General features: G+C 41.2%; 1 protein-coding gene across 4 annotated transcripts in view; it reads left to right on the plus strand.

The window, feature by feature from the left end:
* LOC102777039 (glutamate receptor 2-like) overlaps nucleotides 1-19553 on the plus strand; it is an 84862-nt gene that overhangs the window by 38724 nt on the left and 26585 nt on the right. For 2 of the 4 annotated variants that reach the window (XM_035914820.2, XM_035914819.2), the window contains exon 17: nucleotides 17505-17619. In XM_035914820.2, the coding sequence (XP_035770713.1) occupies nucleotides 17505-17619 (115 nt within the window). Of the gene's footprint in view, nucleotides 1-16522; nucleotides 16638-17504; nucleotides 17620-19553 lie in introns of all 4 variants that reach the window. The other 2 variants (XM_006806793.3, XM_006806792.3) reach the window with 1 other exon arrangement.

The raw sequence follows: 19553 nt of genomic DNA on the forward strand, positions 1-19553 counted from the left end.
GTCACCATAAAATGTTTAAATTACATACGGACAGTTATACATAAATTAGCTCCCCCCTACATTCCCTCAGAGCTGTCTCTTATTTTTTTAATATGTGAAAGTAGTAGTAGTTTTATATTTTTCTTTTATCTCATGCAATTGCACAAGAATTTACATACATGTTTACACATGCAGATTAATAGCCTTTTTTTTTTTTTTTTTTTTTTTTTTTAATTGCTATAGAAAATACAACAAATTTACATTCATAAATATAAAGATAGACCTATCTAAAGTGGCCCTTAAGAAATAGCTTAAATAAGAAGAATGGTATATAGCTCAACAATATTTGTGTCATATATATGACAAAAAATATGTACACTTCAGAATCAACAAAGCAAAATCAGAACAAAACACTTTAATAAATGTAGTAAAAAAAAAAATCAGATGATATTAAGTGGATTAGCAACAGTGTTGGGGAGTAACAGAATACATGTACCGCCGTTACGTATTTAAAATACAAAATATGAGTAACTGTATTGCGTTACAGTTACCGTTTAAAAGGTGGTATTCAGAATACAGTTACTTTGTTGAAATAAATGGATTACACGGCGGTATTTTCCTGTTTCATAAGGCTATGAACTCTATATTTTTGGTGTCCACGCCGGTGGAAACCCAAACAAAACACGCATTAAGAGGCTCTCATGTCTGTGTCTCAATCTCACGGCCCATGTCACCTCTACTTGCGGCCCACATAATGACGTGAAGAAATATTTTAAAACAATATTCACAAAAATGATTTAATATGAAGGCAATAGGCAGAGTGTTACAGGCATAGCCCTAAAGAATCTAGCCTCATGGGCAGTGTAGTCCGTGCTGCAGGGAGAATGGACTGCCGTACCCGTTATGTGTCTGTGAACGAGGGAGGGAGAAAAAGAGTCGAAAAGTAAGAGATGTCACGGACCAAAAACGGGAGATGGAAGCATGTGTGTGTATATATATACAGTGGGGCAAAAAAGTATTTAGTCAGCCACCGATTGTGCAAGTTCCCCCACTTAAAATGATGACAGAGGTCAGTAATTTGCACCAGAGGTACACTTCAACTGTGAGAGACAGAATGTGAAAAAAAAATCCATGAATTCACATGGTAGGATTTGTAAAGAATTTATTCGTAAATCAGGGTGGAAAATAAGTATTTGGTCACCTCAAACAAGGAAAATCCCTGGCTCTCACAGACCTGTAACGTCTTCTGTAAGAAGCTTTTCTGTCCCCCACTCGTTACCTGTATGAATGGCACCTGTTTGACCTCATCATCTGTATAAAAGACACCTGTCCACAGCCTCAACCAGTCAGACTCCAAACTCCGCCATGGCCAAGACCAAAGAGCTTTCGAAGGACACCAGGAAAAGAATTGTAGACCTGCACCAGACTGGGAAGAGTGAATCTACAATAGGCAAGCAGCTTGGTGTGAAAAAATCAACTGTGGGAGCAATCATCAGAAAATGGAAGACATACAAGACCACTGATAATCTCCCTCGATCTGGGGCTCCACGCAAGATCTCATCCCGTGGGGTCAAAATGATCATGAGAACGGTGAGCAAAGATCCCAGAACCACACGGGGGGACCTGGTGAATGACCTGCAGAGAGCTGGGACCAAAGTAACAAAGGTCACCATCAGTAACACACTACAACGGCAGGGAATCAAATCCCGCAGTGCCAGACGTGTTCCGCTGCTGAAGCCAGTGCATGTCCAGGCCCGTCTGAAGTTTGCCAGAGAGCACATGGATGATACAGCAGAGGATTGGGAGAATGTCATGTGGTCAGATGAAACCAAAGTAGAACTTTTTGGTATAAACTCAACTCGTCGTGTTTGGAGGAAGAAGAATACTGAGTTGCATCCCAAGAACACCATACCTACTGTGAAGCATGGGGGTGGAAACATCATGCTATGGGGCTGTTTTTCTGCCAAGGGGACAGGACGACTGATCCGTGTTAAGGACAGAATGAATGGGGCCAAGTATCGTGAGATTTTGAGCCAAAACCTCCTTCCATCAGTGAGAACTTTGAAGATGAAACGAGGCTGGGTCTTCCAACATGACAATGATCCAAAACACACCGCCCGGGCAACAAAGGAGTGGCTCCGTAAGAAGCATTTGAAAGTCCTGGAGTGGCCTAGCCAGTCTCCAGACCTCAACCCCATAGAAAATCTGTGGCGGGAGTTGAAAGTCCGTGTTGCTCGGCGACAGCCCCAAAACATCACTGCTCTTGAGAAGATCTGCATGGAGGAATGGGCCAAAATACCAGCTACTGTGTGTGCAAACCTGGTAAAGACCTATAGTAAACGTTTGACCTCTGTTATTGCCAACAAAGGTTATGTTACAAAGTATTGAGTTGTATTTTTGTTATTGACCAAATACTTATTTTCCACCCTGATTTACGAATAAATTCTTTACAAATCCTACCATGTGAATTCATGGATTTTTTTTTTCACATTCTGTCTCTCACAGTTGAAGTGTACCTCTGGTGCAAATTACTGACCTCTGTCATCATTTTAAGTGGGGGAACTTGCACAATCGGTGGCTGACTAAATACTTTTTTGCCCCACTGTATATATATATATATATATATATAACAACTAATTGTCAGGACAGACAAGTAGTTATTCTAAACTTTTCTAGCAGTCCTTCTCAAACAGGGAACAGTCTGTCTATTCTCTCCATCTGTCAGCTGCTGCTGGCTCTTCCTCCTCCTCTTTCTCACACACTGCTGAGTTTGTCCTGGTGGATCATCAGGGGTGCAAAGCCTCACAGATGATGTGCAGCAGTGGGTCCCTCAGTCTGTCCTCACTCTGGACACTTGCAGTCGTCACACATGGAAATCAAATGTGTGATAAGCTGCAGGATTCAAACAGAGGTGTAACTTATAAATACATGTTCATACTTTTATTCCACAATCAGAGAGAAAGAAACAGAGAGAGAGTGCAGGACAGACAGACAGGTGACAGTCTCAGGTGTATACACTGCTACAAACCAGCACAAGAGAAGGAGGATTTAGTGTTTGTGTTATTACGAGTGCTAAACAAGAAGAGTTCCCAGATGGTACAGTGGACACCTGTGTGACTCCTGTGATTAAAGCATCTTTCTTTCAGCTTAACGAGTGAACCGTCAGCTCGTTCAAACACACGTTAAAGTCTGTTTGGCTCGACACCACCGAACAGGCATGGGCAGCAATTTAACATAGCTAACATTAACAGTGCAGTGAATCCTGCTTGTGCCGTGATATTCAGGACTGCAAACCGAGCAGCATTCACTCACTTTCAGCTTGTTGTGTTTGTGGATATATGACTGACTTTAACTATCCATAAAATCATCACATTCTCTGTAAGGTTAAGGTCAGCTATAGTACTAACATTGCTAATGTTTGCAACTTTGCCGACATGTGGCCAACAGTAATGTTTTAATGTTCTTCATTATTAAACATTTGCACATAAATAAGTGACATAATATTCAGTACTTACTTTTGAAAGTTTACTTTTTCGGCGCTCTGCTTCACCCATCTGCCGCTTTTTTCGGCAAAATTATCCACACCCACCGCCGCGCTATGAATTCTGGGATATATGGGACCACAAAGTCTACAGCGGACCAAACTTCATATTTGGGGAAAACGACGGCGTATTTGGAGACCGCATTTGGAGTACACTTCGGATTGGGACAGCCATGGTCACGTCGCTGTGACATAATAGGTCTCAAAATGCGTACTCCGAAGCATGTGGTCGCTGGATTGGGACACAGCCAATATATACACCGAGGGTAACGAGGGAATCTGCAACAGGAGGAAAACACAGCTGGATCTAAACTGACATAACAAGACAGGGAGGAAGCAAAACAGAATACACGAGCACAGGACACAGAACTATCACAATAAAACTGGAAGCCAGAGACTAAAACTGAGATGTGTATTGACTGGACATAAGGCACAGAGGGAGCAAGAAATGTAGCTGGGAAACAGATGAATAAACATGGAGGCAGAAATAAACCTACAGTAGATGGAAGTACAGTAGATGGTACATGGAAGGCACAGGAACAAAACCTAAGAACTAGAAATCACAAAAATATAATCGAAAACATAAACACTGGGTCACCAGACCCATAACCATGACAGAAATAAATTGCTGTAGTCAGCAAGTTTAGAAAATCCTCTTAAAATGTGAGATTCAGAGATTCAGTATAAAACTACTGTAATTCTTAAACTGTTCATGCAGTATTTTTGTTAACCTCCTTAAATCTTGTTTCATTTAAAAATCTGGTGGTGTATAGGGGCAAAATTACAAACATTGGGTCCTTATCAAAATTATCTTTGCGGTTTCTAGGCTGTTACACCATTGTTGGCCTCGTATTCACATGACACCCAATGGCATTTTAATCCACAGCCTCATTTCCACAAAGAAAAAAGTTAACTATGTGAAATGTAAGTAAAAACAATGCAGGGAGTAGTGATGGTAAATTTGATTCTTTTTACTGAATCGAGTTTGAATGAGTCACTCACAAAAATGAATCAGATCTTTGGGTCATTTGAGTCACTGAGTCAGTTGCCCAGAGAGTGCAAAAAAATTACATTTTCACTCAAACTTAATGTTTCTCTTTTCATGTATATCCTACTGCTAAGATGATTGAAAAAGAATAACAACTATTTTTATAGAGCAAAAAAGAGCAAAAAAAAAATAAAGTTTTTAAAGGGAAAAGTTATTTTATTTATTTTTATTGTATTTTATTAGTTTTTTCCTCAAATGTCAAATATATATATTTTCTCATCTAAATGTCCACTGAGCTGTGAGCCAAGGGGCGGTAATGTGCCTTAACATTGGTTGCCAACCAAGAAGTAGAAGAAGAAGCTGTGAGCCAGGAAGGTTGGGAGGTTGGGGGGGGGTTGGGGGGGGGTGTGAGTGAGTGAGTAGTCGTGTCCAAATTCATTGGCTGCATCCTCCATCCTCCTCTGAGGACCCGGCCAGGTCCTCAGAAGGTCGGGTTGGCCGGAAGTAAACGGCTGTGAAATTGGACGGTCTAGCCTGTCTCGGTGGAGTTTAATAAACTCGGCCGTCTGCTCCTTGCTATCTAAAATATAACAGGCCACTGGCGTAAATTCTCGACCATCTCAAACTTCTGTTTAATCAGTTTTCTGTTTGACATTTATTGAGCTGTGGAAAACCAATGAGGAACCCACCCGGGGGATTAATAAAGTTTTATTTTATTTTATTTTATTTTATTTTATCTAATCTAATAACTTTAATCTCAGCCAAACTGATTTACTCACGAACAAATAAAACACTGAAAAAAGCCAAACAATAACATTTTTAGGTTGTCTAAGTGACTTATATATTACGTTTAACCTGAGTAGTGAAAGTCTGCGGTAATCTGAAATGATGTGACGGGAGTTGTGCCGTTCTCGGTGGCTCTAGTGACCCTCGAGCTCTCGGCTAGCTATCGAGCTGGTGGGTAACAGACGTCTCCGAAAACATCGAAGCACTTTTGCAAATATGCGATATCTTGACAAATCGAGCAGATATTTGAAGTTTACACACCCACATTCTCGCCTGAAAATATGTTAAAAGTTTATTTTGTGACCCAGAAAAATTAATAAGAGTAATTTTAAAACATAGTAGCGGCCGCCATTGTTGGAAACAGGAGTTTGGCTGGGCCGCGCTATGAATTCTGGGATATGGTGGACCACGAAGCACACACCCGACCCATCCTTCAAATCCGGGGAAAAGGAGGACGCATTGATCGGCTGCATTCGGTGGAGTCTACAAATTTGGACAGCCTTCGTCACGTCGCTGTGACGTAATCGGTCTACAAATCTCAGGAGGATGCAGCCCATGAATTTGGACACGACCAGTGATTCCTTGACGCTACAATTCAGCACAGGAAAGGAGAAGGTGAATGAGTCCTGAGTGATTCATTCATGCTACGATTCAGCTCAGGAAGGGAGGGGGTGAGTAACTCAAATGTGCTGTTAGCAGAGCGATGCTACTGTGAACTGAGGAGCTATTGTGTTGATGTGAGCTTTCTACTCAGGGTTTTTTCTTCCACTTCAGAGCAGAAATGTTTCTGTTAAGAAACTGGCTGTTGTTTTTTTCCCCCCACAATTTTAATTATAAGCTAGATATATTTCTACTATTGAAATTAGTTTGCTAACAGCAACAGGGATGAGTCAGTGAAGGAGTCAGTTGGGCTTGTGAATCATGATTCATGAGTCAGTAAAGTGATTCTCGAGTATTGAACGATTCGTTCATGATTCGCACATCACTAGCAGGTAGCTACAAAACCATTTAAAACCATTTAAAACACTAACTTTATTTATTTTATATCAACTGAAGCCCATGTCCAAAGGATTGTGAGAGGGCGCACAGGTAGTAAGAGGTTTTATAGTTTTACAGACCTGAGGAAATCACATGATAGGGTGGGGCTAGGTTTCACAATGAGCTCACCCAAAACCTTGGCTAATTGTGACCTACACCCGTTTTCATGCCTTGGCTCATGTGATTAGGTATAGGATCATCAGGGGGTCCTTTTGTCCCTCTTTGGGGGAATACTCCGACAGGGTTTAAATCTGGGACTCTCCACCATTTGACCTTAGAACTGAAGAAGCCTCAGTTGAGAAGTGAAACATCTTCAAGCAACTTAAAGAAGTCCAGATGCTTTTCTTTCCAAGCTCCTTAGACTTTATCCACATTACTGCAGAAGCTGCACCAAGCGGACCACAAATAGTTTTTTTTAACTATCTTTGTGACTTCAACTCTCCTTCAGTACAAAAGGTTTGTTGGTCAGGTCACAGAGATCCTCAGCATATTCATTGAACTGCCTAACTAGGTTCTCGGTTCAGATCAGTTTCAAGTTTTATTGTCATGTACAGATAAACAGTGTAGCCACATTTACCCATAATGAAATTCTTTGGCTTGTGCTCCTCAGCGTTACATGAGCATATAAAAGTGTGCAGTTAAATGAAGAAGAAATAATAATGATAAAGAGAAAAAAGTATTAAATATTTAGAGAATTTAAGACAAGTTTTGGTATTTACAGTTTGTGCAAAACTTGTGCAATGAGCATTTAAGTGGGATTAGTTGAAGTGACAGTGTGTAGAGTCCTGTAATTGTAGTGAGTGTGTAATGGTGTGTATAGAATGTCAGCGGTTCAAAAAAGCCTAATGGCTTGTGGGTAAAAAACGTCTCTGTGTCTGGTAGTGCGGGTCTGGATGCTCCTGAACGCCTGCTGGACAGCAGGAGTGTGAAAAGTCTGTGGCTGGGATCAGAGAGGATCCGCTGCATCTTCCTCATGCAGCGCTGTCTATAGAGATCCTGCATGACTGGCAGTTCAGTCCTGGTGATGCGCTGTGCTGATCTCACCACCCTCTGCAGATCAGCAGAACTTTATCATCAGATACCAGCTAATCTAACATCAGAAACAACAGTCACATCAAGGCGCTTTATATTTTAAGGTAGACCCTACAATAATACAACATGCTTCATCTTCAGCTACTCCAAGAGCTGGGCTCTGCTTAGTACCTTTCTCCAGCATCCGACAAGCTAGCCAAGGTCAGCAGACTCCTTCAGCGTGTTGGCTCCCTGGTGGCCACAGCCCCATACTTTCCTCAGCAATAGAGATGCACAACATGGTCCATTCAGACTCAGTTTCTCCAGAAATTAAAAGTCTCCTGCACTGGGGAGATCAGAATGAGGTTCCCAGCACACCCTCACTTTATATGTAGATACACCAGTCCTGTCTGGCATCCTCCCCTCCCACCTGATATGTTCACCACCAGGTGAATGGATCTTTTCACCTAAATGTGCAAGATATGACAGCAGGTCTAATGATACAATTGCAAAATCAATCATCAACTTGTGACTGATGGCATCCTGGTTCTAACTCTTATCACAAACATGGTTTTACTTGATCATAATGTTCATCATGGACAATCTGTGAACCTAAAAGTTTTGTGAGAGAACACCACTCAGGTTCAGATCAGTGTGTTGGCTTGGCTGTTCCTCCCAGTCACGCCATGACAGTTTATATGTCACTTTCCTGCCAGGACACTTGTCCGTTTTAGCCACATGCTCCACAAACGCACTCTTTCATAATCCATCGTCTACCAATTGAAAGGTTGGTGGCTCCTCCAGCCTGCATGTTAAAGTATCCTTGTCCAACATTCTGAACCACTGTGAGTTGCCTACAATGTATCTTTCGGGATATAAGTGCATAAATGTTAGGTTCAAAAAGTACTTATATTACTGTGTTTGTGAATAGGTGAATGAAGCTTGGAGTTAGAAAGCACTTTGAGTGCTCAAATTACAGTAACAAAGTACAAATACTTTGTTACTGTACATACGTAAAATTTCTAATTATCTGCACTTTACATTATACCCCTTACATTTTCAAAGCGGCCTCATTACTTTTGATTAAACACATTTAATGGAAATGATTATTTCACGTCATTGTAGGCTATCAAACATCAAACCGATTTGAGTCTAAATAGCAAACACATGCAACACAATCCTGTTCATGTATTAATCACCAGGTATCACATAAAAAGAGATGAAAGACATAAAACCGTGTGCCATATTCAAGTGTTAATATGGGCTGGCGGCTTTTTGTTTGTTTGTTTGTTTTTTTTTGTCCATAAATTGCGCTTGTGGTACTTCAGCATCTAGCTACCAGTACAGAAAAGGAGTAAGCATAAAGGGATTACTTTTTTTAAAGTGGCATGTAATTTCAAATGCTACATTTCTATCAGCTTAACAGACATCAGGAAACACACAAACTGCTGCTGTGAGTGCAGTTTGCAGCTCAGTGCATTAGTAGCTAAAGGTCCATTGACTGTATTTCACAGAGAGAGAAGAATGAGAGCTTGAGACAGAGATAGAGATTTTTAAACCCACCCTCACTCTAGATCTTGTTTTAACATATGGCATAGAAACTGAACATTTAACAGTGTTTCCTGAAAACCCTCTCCTGTCTGATCATTTCCTGATAACATTTACATTTACAATAATTGATTACACAGCAGTGGAGAGTGGACTTTATCAAAGTAGATGTCTTTCTGAAAGCGCTGTAACTAAGTTTAAGAATATAATTCACCCACTGTTATCATCGTCAATGCCCTGTACCAACACAGAGCAGAGCAGCTACCTGGACACTACTCCAACAGAGGTCGATTATCTTGTTAATAATTTTACCTCCTCACTACATATGACTCTGGATACTATAGCTCCTGTGGAAAAATAGAGCCTCAAATCAGAACTATTTGACTCTGTGGTAGCTTAACCTCCTAGGACCTGGCGTCCACATATGTGGACATCACATTTTGGGTTATTTAGACCCAAATACTCAATTTTGCTCTACAAGGGCCTGATATCAACTTACAAGGACATTATACTGCTGCTGTTCTATGCTACGTTATTTTTCTTAAAAACAAAAATAAGGTAAAAAAAAAAAAAAAAATCTGGCAATTCTTTGTTTTTACATTCACTGGGGCCCAATATGCCCAAATATCAAAGAGAAACTAAAAATGCATGCCGTGGAAGAGTTCGGGTCTTAGGAGGTTAAAGCAGATAACTCGTAAGCCGGAGAGGAAATGGCGTGTCACAAATGTAGAAGATCATCATTTAGCCTGAAGAAATAGTTTAGTGCTTTATAAGAACATCTTATTATTCATCACTGATTGAGTAAATAAGAATAACCCTAGGTTTCTCATTAGTTACAGAATTAAATTCAAAATCCTGCTCCTCACATACAAGGTCTGTAATAATCAGGCCCCATCTTATGTTAATGACCTTGTAGTACCATATCACCCCATTAGAGCACTTTACTCTCACCCTGCAGGCCTACTTGTTGTTCCTAGAGTATTTAAAAGTAGAATAGGAGGCAGAGCCTTCAGTTTTCAGGCTCTCTCTTCTGTGGAACCAGCTTCCAGTTTGGATTTGGGAGACAGACACTATCTCTACTTTTAAGATTAGACTTAAAACTTTCCTTTTTGCTTAAGAATATAGACGTTATGCTGCAATAGTTGTAGGCTGCTGGGGGATTCCCATGATGTACTGAGTTTCCTTTCTCACTCACTATGTGTTAATACACCACTCTGCATTGAATCATATCTGTTATTAATCTTTGTCTCTCTTCCACAGCATGTCTTTATCCTGTCTTCCTTCTCTCACCCCAACCGGTCGCAGCAGATGGCCCCGCCCCTCCCTGAGCTTGGTTCTGTTGGAGGTTTCTTCCTGTTAAAAGGGAGTTTTTCCTTCCCACTGTCGCCAAAGTGCTTGCTCATAGGGGGTCATATGATTGTTGGGTTTTTCCTCTGTATATATCAGGGGTCGGCAACCTGCGGCTCTTTAGTCCTTATAGTGCGGCTCCGCGTTGTTTGGGAAAATAAATTAGAAGTATTTAGCTGAAGTGTATTTTATTTATGTTAGTTCTTTTTTACCTTGTAGTTCTAAATTGGAAGATTATTGTGATATTGAAATATTGAAATTGAAATAAAAATAAAATTATATTCTTTTATTTTTTTCATCGCTCAAAATAAGCGTCACACTTGCGGAAGCCGGTATACCCGCCGAAACGCCGTGCATTTATCAAGACTTTCAACCCCAGGTAGGCCAATTATGGATCCACATTATGTCAGCAGCTGTTCTCCACCATGAACTATGTTAAAAACAAACACCGCTTACACCTCACAGAGGACAGCTTACAGTCCTGCGTAAAGATGAAAGTCACTCCGTACAGCCCCAATTGGCAGACGCTGTGCGCAGAGGTTCAGGAGCAGAAGTGCCATTGTAAACATATCACGGCAGACCCGACGATGTTTGCATGAACACGCTTTTCAGCATCTCTCTATTGACCACTTTTCACACACGGTTGCTGACGCATACAGCCGGCTGTAGCTTTTCAGCTCACAGCCCGACACACACCAACACAACAGCATAGATAGCGCAGACATAAAGGCGGCGAGGCATGATTGGCGAGGCGTGATTGCGGGTGCCCACACAACACACTTTAGTTGTTCAAACAAAGCATAAAGGTAAAAAACAATATATACAGTGTTATCTTCATTTTAGATGTCAAAAAGTATTTGCGGCTCCCAGTGTTTTCTTTTGCGTGGAAACCGGGTCCAAATGGCTCTTTGGGTGTTAAAGGTTGCTGACCCCTGGGATATATTATTGTTGGGTCTACCTTACAATATAAAGCGCTTTGAGGTGACTGTTGTTGTGATTTAGCGCTGTATAAATATAATTGAATTGAACTGAGTATTTCAACGTTACTGTAGTAATTTTTAACACTCCGTACTTCTACTACGTTTCTGTACGTTTACCACCTCTGCTATCTAGTTATAGAAGACTGAAGGAAAACTTCACTGCTATTGTTTGTTTAGATTGTGGCTAATTGGAACAAAGAAATCCCAATGAGGATATGGGCCTTAAGAATGTTTTAAACTATATGTAAGTAACAGGACTTGAGTATTAGCCAACAGTTGCTGGTTGCTAAGGACTAGGATTTAACACGCTGGACTTATAAGTCAGAACAATGAATTTAGAGATCTTTATAAGGTTTTGAGTTCAGTGTTGAGTGTTAGGATCCGTACATTTCATTTTTTTAAATGAATGCTAAACTTTGCTGAAGCTTTACAGCTTTATTGGATTTCTGTTGTCACTGTATACATCATGGTAGAGAGACACACATTTCATTTCTACAGTTTCTCTTATGAAAAAGTCTTGATTTGAGCTAAATACTGAATTACTTGCTGTATTGAATTGCATGGTCTCTGCTCCTAGCATAGGCATACAGATTTTCTTTCATTTTTTCACTGTTACAGATTAGCAGTGTTAAGTCACTGATGGGCTCTGTTCAGAAACAAAATGTAGGACACTGGTATATACAAAGCATCAAACTTAAAATATATGAATGGCAATACTGACAAATAAGTGATTATATTATTAGTTGCTATAAGTGGCTATAAGTAAGATTTTAGATCACATAACAAACATAGGATTTTAGAAATCTTAAAAAAATATTTACGTTAATCAGTATATGGTGTTTATGATAAACAAGTTACTTTACACGTAGACTTGTCACGTCCTATGACCCTGTGTTCGTGTTTTTGGACTTAATTTCTGTTTTTTGTTTTTGTTTGTTTGTTTTCACTTCACTCATTACCTTAGTTTGCCTGTGTTCCATTATGTTGTATTGTTTTTCATGTTGTACTGTGTTACTTTGTATTATGGGGGTTTATCCAGCTGTATTCAGCTTGCTTTGTTTTAGAACTCTGTCTTTGCATCCTGCATTTGAGGTCCTCATTCCTCACTATCACACTCCACATCATGACAGAAGGGGACTACAAGAAAAAACAAGTCCAAAATACAACATAATATATACCTTGCAATACAGAATAGCACATGGGAAAACAGGCAGGCAGGGAAACTGTGGCTCAGGAGGTAGAGCCGGTCATCTACTAGTTGCAAGCTTTGTGGCTCAATCTCTGGCTGCTTCAGGCTGCATGCCAAATGTCCTTTGGCAAGACACTAACCCCAGGATACGCTAAGATGCATCCATTAGAGACTATGCATTGATGCAGAGGTGAAAATCTAAACAATGCAAAAACTAAGAAATAAACAGAACTTGAAAGTCCAAGACTCAGGCTCAGCCTGCTGGAGGTTTCTTCCTGTTAAAAGAAAGTTTGTCGCTCTTTGGCGACAGTTGGAGGATAAAGTCTGATGGATCAGCACCAAACCATATCATCAGCAAAGTCAGCAGTGCTTCAGCTGCACTGTACACTATGTAAATATGTGTAGAGTGCAGCTTTCTCCTCCTAAGTTGCCTGACGTAACCAGAATCACTTCAAGGCTGACAGTCTCATTCTATGGCCTCAATGAATTCTTCCCACACCCAAGATTTTGTTTGAGCCCAAGTGCATTTTGGCTGCTGATACTTGTCAGCTGTTTTCAGTCACACAAACTAACCACGCCCAATAACACTGCTTTTCAGGTTGATTGCTCCCTTCACAACCGCTTTCCACCATCTAGTTTGGGGATTGCCACTATGACAAGGTCAAAGTCAAGTTTTTTTTATATAGGCACGAACCACATTGCAGCTACAGCTCTGCACAACAGTGGAAGTACAGAACATAGTGTCCCCAGCCTGCATTGGAATGCTGTCAAAGCTCTGTTGGGGGTGAAAGTTAAAGATCTCACAGGCCAGGGCTTCTGCCAGAAGCTCCCAGTCCACCCTCACTATACGTTTGGTCATGCCAGGCCTGTCTACCATCCTCCCCTGCCACCTAATCCAACCTACTACTAGGTGGCAATTGATTAACAGCTCAGTTCCCCACTTCGCCCACATCTCCAGAGCCCATTGTTGCAGATATGATGATACAATTACAAAATCAATCATCGAGCGACCTAGGATGTACCCAAGTACCCAACCAGGTGGGGTACTGGCAGCTGCCCCACCTGGTTGGATGACTCCAAGACTTCTTTGCACTTTGAATATCATTCAGCACAGCTCAGATGGGACCTCCCTGTTGCCTCAGTCCCTGACTGCTGCCTGACACCAGCTGCACCAAACCCCTGTTATGCCTCCTGCAGATAGCGAGCACACAAGAGAACAGGCCAATGTTCCCACATAGCAAAATTGGTATGGCCCACACAATGTGCTTACACATGGCCCACATACTGCAAAGAATGACGGCCCTTTGGTTGCCAGAGGTGTCCCACACATGGGCCTGCACAATGCCAGTTGCAGACACACACAGTTTCAGCTCTGGCCCAGATGTCAGCCTAATGTGTACCTTAATCAAGCCATGTAATAACAACATGTGCCGGAACATAATAGTGCAAAAGTAACATGACAAAACTCAGACAGTGAATGAACTGATTCTTATATAGCACTTTTCTACTCTCATGGATTACTCAAAGTGCTCTATACAACATGCCAGATTCACCCAATCACACACTTTCTTTAAACGGAGTGATTCCTAACTACATTTATACTCCTGACATGCAGGCTGGAGAAGCCAGGGATAGAACCAATAACCTTTGGATTAGTAGGTGATTTGCTCTACCTCCTGAGATACAACCACCCAGTAATAAGCATGAGTAAACCTCACTAGGTTTTGGCTAAAGTGTACACTCACAAACCTGTCAAACCTGCATTTGAAACCCATATCTGGATGACATACCACTTACCATGCCAGAAGTCAGCCAGCAGTGCTGGCTTGATACCAGATCCAGGCCAGACCTGTCTGCTATGTGGGTTATCTCTTTGGGTTGCCACGGCCACCAGGCATTCTCCTTTAAGTTCCCTCCCCAGGTCTGCTGGCTTCTGTGAGACTGTGCGAAATAGCTTGTTTTTCCCTTAAAAATAATTCTAGGTTCCTTTAAGGTGGTTTTTCTGTAACATGCAATAGGATCGTAGCTCAAGCCCTAAATCAATAACACCTCCAATGACGCTGTCACTTCCATTAGTACAAAAGATAAATTACAGTTCAGGGAATGTTCTTTATATTAGACCTGGCAGGTTCATTGATTATTTGAGATATATTTTAATTAGTGTTTACTGGTTCAGTATCTTGCCAAAGGACATTTTGATATGCTGACTGGAAATGCCAGGGTGCAAACAACCTACCTCGGAATTACCAGATGACCTTTTCTTCCTGTTAGCCATAGCTGCTTATGCTATTGGCTTTAATCCTCTTCTGCCTCATCACTTGCACAAATGTATATATTAATAATTCCTTCTCTGTATCATTTCAGACTCATTCCTCCCTTCACCACAATAGTCACAGTTTAGATTCTCAACTTCATACTCCTACTTTATCAGCTGTCTTTCCTCCTCTCCTTGACTGTTGCTTCATAGTTTCTACCAGTACCCTCTTTATTAACGGTGCTGCTAGTGGCAACCAGTGCCTTGAATGATCTGGTAATCTAATCCAAGATCTATATATATATATATTTAAATGGGACTGTTTTTGTATCAGGATGGAAATATAGCATACATACAGGCTTAGAACCACCAAAACTGAACAAGCCTGTACAATTCCAGTTGGTAGAAAATATTTTAAAATGGCACTACCATTAAATGCAAATATGATTAAAAGGGACTCAAGACCAAGCATCAGTATGAGATGACACTGACAATGTGTGTGCAATCAGCTCCTAGTCTGGTTATGTGGAACATTATTATAGAGTAGGTACTAGTTTATTATAATAAAGGTATGCTGGTTTATAATGGATATTTATAATTGGAATTTGAGCAGCTCACCATTCTAAATATATTTCATATCATTCTAAGGTATGCCATAATACCAATAAAGTATTACTGGTAATCTGCAAAGGCATTAACCTAGCCCTAGACATATGTCTTACCAAATTACAAAACCTCTCACTTTCACTTTTCCAGCTACTCCGAGTTTAATTATGCAATCATTTTTCATTGCTGTAACTTTTACAAAATATCGAAAAAATGACCTAATCATTGCCATTTACTAGAATCACCCTGAAAGCTATTTCAAGTGTGAATGTTATGTTCAGATTCACACTTTTTACATAGGTGTAGTTAGAGAAATCAAAACAATTTGATGAATGATTGCAGTTGTATAAATGGGCAGGATTGGGCAGCAGTTTAATAAAAATAAAAGCTATTTAAAAAGTGCTAAATTCTACACTGGAGGTTTGAGTGACAGTCTATTTCATCCTCCGTAACACACTGCTAACACCTAATATACTAAGATATCAGGGGCACTCTACTTACTTTAATTACAGAGCAAGAACAACTGGGGTTTTTTTCAGGGTGGAATAATTGTACAGCATATATCTTCAATTACTTAAAAAAACAAGAATTGGATGCACAAGTTTAAATTTATTTTTTATAATCCACATGGTCAAAGGTTTACATGCGGACTCAAAAATATACAAACACTATCTTAACCCTCTGAAGTCAATAGATGTGATTTAAGAGGACCTGGCAGGAAGACAAAGCACTGCTCACTCAACTTCTGCGTACGACTGGTACTTTTAAATCCTAACAGTGCAGTTATGTAGATTTTAAGCCCCACACTACAAAAATATATTGACTCCAACCTTGCACACATTCAGTGTTATATTTTCAAGTAATCTTTATAGATATTTGAGATCCAGGTATTTGTTTTAGTTTGATATATTTATATATAAAAGCCCCAAATTACTATGGCATTCATCTCAGTGATGAATGTAAACTTTTGACAACTGTATGAGAACCAAAAATCCATCTCTGTGTATCTCTGTTTTATAACGACAAATATAAATTTGACATACCATACAACATTCTGATTTCCATGAGTGTAGCCACCAAAACACCATATCATATAAATATTACTTCAAGATAACTGTTATGAGAAAATCGATTTCCTTTTATCTCTATTGTGTTTACAGTAATTATTATTATTTACATCCTATTAACATGCATATCAGCAGGAGGACAGACACTGGCAAGAGTTGAACTGCTAACAGCCACTGTGTTCATGTAGAAATGCGGTGAACCTGGCGGTGTTAAAGTTGAACGAGCAGGGGCTGCTGGACAAACTGAAAAACAAGTGGTGGTATGACAAGGGAGAATGCGGCAGCGGAGGAGGGGAGAGCAAGGTTAATACACACACACACACATACACTACAGCACACAACACACAGGTGACACTGGGTTATTAAATGTAAAAAGTGTAAAGAAGAAACAGAGTTACAATGCCACATGTGACATCAAACACAAGTAGCTAGCTGTAACCCCCTACAGAAATTGAAGAACAAAGAAAAACTAATACGCTTGAACTACTAGATTTAGCAGATGCAATAAGGAACCAGAACATGTAGCATTGTAGTCTGTAATGCTTCTTTTACTGATATGTTGCCCCTGTTTGGTTGAGGTCAGGTTCAGAGCACACTTGCAGGCAGATGAGGACTTACAGATCAGGGTCAGGTGACCTCACACCAGATGGTAGCAACAGTGCAGGAGAAGAGCTGTCGATAAAGAGATTGTGCAACTGCCCAAACTCTATTTATCAATGGCTCTGCCCTGGAGGAGTACTGCTACTGAAAAAGCAGAAAGCCTTTTCGCTGAGCACATCTCATTCTCTGTCTCCAGTGCCAAGCAGAAAGGCCCTGACAACACAAGATTTTCTTTAAGCAGCTTTGCCAAATTAAACAAGATTATTCCACAGAGTCTTTACAGACTTCCTGTTCATGGTCAAGTCTAAATATTTTTAGTATTTAATATTTGACAATCAGCAGACAGTGAACTTGCTAAAAGGTGTCTCATACAAAATAAAGAAAGCCATTAGACGATCTTTACATTGAAAGTAATCTTTTCAAATACTGCAATGAAAGTTTTAATGATGAATAATTAGTAGCACATGAGGGACCTGTCTTGGTGGCTAGACCAGAGTTTGAGAACCGCTGCCTCATTAATAACATAAGATAACATTGATAATGATGTTATTTATGTTATTCCCATTGAAGAGTGCCAGTAAACCTTGCCGTATTGAAACTGAATGAGCAAGGGACCCTAGACAAGATGAAAAACAAGTGGTGGTACGATAAAGGAGAATGTGGCTTCAAGGACTCCACAAATAAGGTTAGTTTTATGTCTGTGGGTCAGTCAAACACACTGTCTGTTCACACATTCAATATACACGGTAAGACTCCACAGTAGTTAGTATGGATTACTTGCTTTAGGTAATGTCAAGAACAGAGACAGTTCAACAATATTCACATGTATAATGCTAACCAAAAAGTGTATTAACAGACCTTTTCTGCCCATTGAGGAAGGAACTATCTCTGAAACAAAATTTATAGGTATCAAGGTAAAGATCTGTCACTGAGGCGCTACCAGTTTGTTGTTAATCTCCTACTCCTCCCTTCCCTCACTTGCAAGACTTCAAAATACTCCTCCACGCAGCATCTCATTCCTAACCCATAGTGGGCAGTCCATCTATTTCCAGCTGAAAATCATGACATCAGACTTGGAGGTACATCCCGATGGACACTGTCAAATGCCTTTTCAAGTCCACAAAACACATTGTTGTGTCCTTGGGTAAGACACTTCACCCGTTGCCCACTGGTGGTGGTCAGAGGGCCCGGTGGCGCGAGTGTCTGGCAGCCTCGCCTCTATCAGTGCGCCCTAGGGTGGCTGTGGCTACAATGTAGCTGCCATCACCAGTGTGTGAATGTGTGTGTGAATGGGTGGATGACTGAATGTGTGAAGCGCTTTGGGGTCCTTAGGGACTAGTAAAGCGCTATACAAATACAGGCCATTTTATTTTCCCTTTTTATTGCCGTGACACACACAGTTTCTTTGTCGTTTTTCCCGGCTCAGCACCTATGCGTGCAGCTTTCCAGCTGGAAAAGAGAGCTCATTAACTAAAACACCACACACCTGTGCCACCCCTCCCCTGCAGCTGAGCCATGGACCACACCTCCGCCACACACCACCACCGCCCAACTGAGGCTGGGGAGCCAGAAACATCAGGCACTCCTTTTCCTTCCAGCTGATGTAGGGTACGGGCCGGTCGACCCTCCTTGCCTGCTGGGACAAAACGGCCCCCAGCGCTCTGAGGCATCAGTCTGCAGAAGAAAAGGGACAGAAAAGTTTGGAGTGTGGAGCAGTGGCTCCCCACTGAGATATTTTTTCACCTGCTCAAACGCCTAGCACAGCCGTGTCCACTGGACCAGATCTTGAGCACCCTTTCGGGTGAGATTAGTCAAGAGGCTGGTCAGGTCAAAAAACCCGGGCACAAACCAGTGATAGTAACCTGTCAGCCCCAGGAACCGTCTCACTTCTTTTTTTGTCTTGGGGCGCAGGCAGGGTGCAGTAGCTGCTGTCTTTTCCACCTGTGGACGCACCTGCCTGGCTCCCATGTGGTACCCCAGATACTGTACCTCCCTCTGTCCAACTGCACACTTCTTCGGGTTGGCTGTGAGCCCCGCCTGCCTCAGGGACTCCAGGACCACTGCCACCCACTGCACATGCTCCGCCCAGGTGTCACGGTAGATGATAACATCATCCAGGTAGGCGGCAGCATATGCAGTGTGCAGCCGCAGCACCCAGTCCATGAGGTGCTGATATTTGGCCGGGGCCCAAACAAGCCAAAAAGAAGTGTACCGAACTGGCAAAAACCATACAAAAGTGGAGAAGGCCACTTTTTCCATGAACTCTGCAGATAAGAGAAACTGTGAGTAGCCCTTGGTTAAATTCAGTGTCATGAAAAAACTGGCCGTGCCCAACTGGTCCATGGGCTCGTCAACCCAGGGGATGGGTTAAGGATCAAAGCATGACACTTTATTCATCTTTTGATAGTCGACACAGAACCATATAGACCCATCTTTCTTCACTACAAGAACTATGAGGCTACACCAGGTGCTGTTTGACTTTTCTATTACTCCCATTTTTAGCATTTCAGCCAATTCCATCTGAACAATTTGTCTTTTATGTTCAGGAAGCCTGTAGGGTCATGAATGCACTGTCACGCCAAGTTGCGTTTCAAAATTATGCTTGATGAGAGACGTACA

Source organism: Neolamprologus brichardi, chromosome 6 (genome assembly GCF_056152115.1).
Source record: "Neolamprologus brichardi isolate AB-2024 chromosome 6, ASM5615211v1, whole genome shotgun sequence".
Taxonomy (NCBI): domain Eukaryota; kingdom Metazoa; phylum Chordata; class Actinopteri; order Cichliformes; family Cichlidae; genus Neolamprologus; species Neolamprologus brichardi.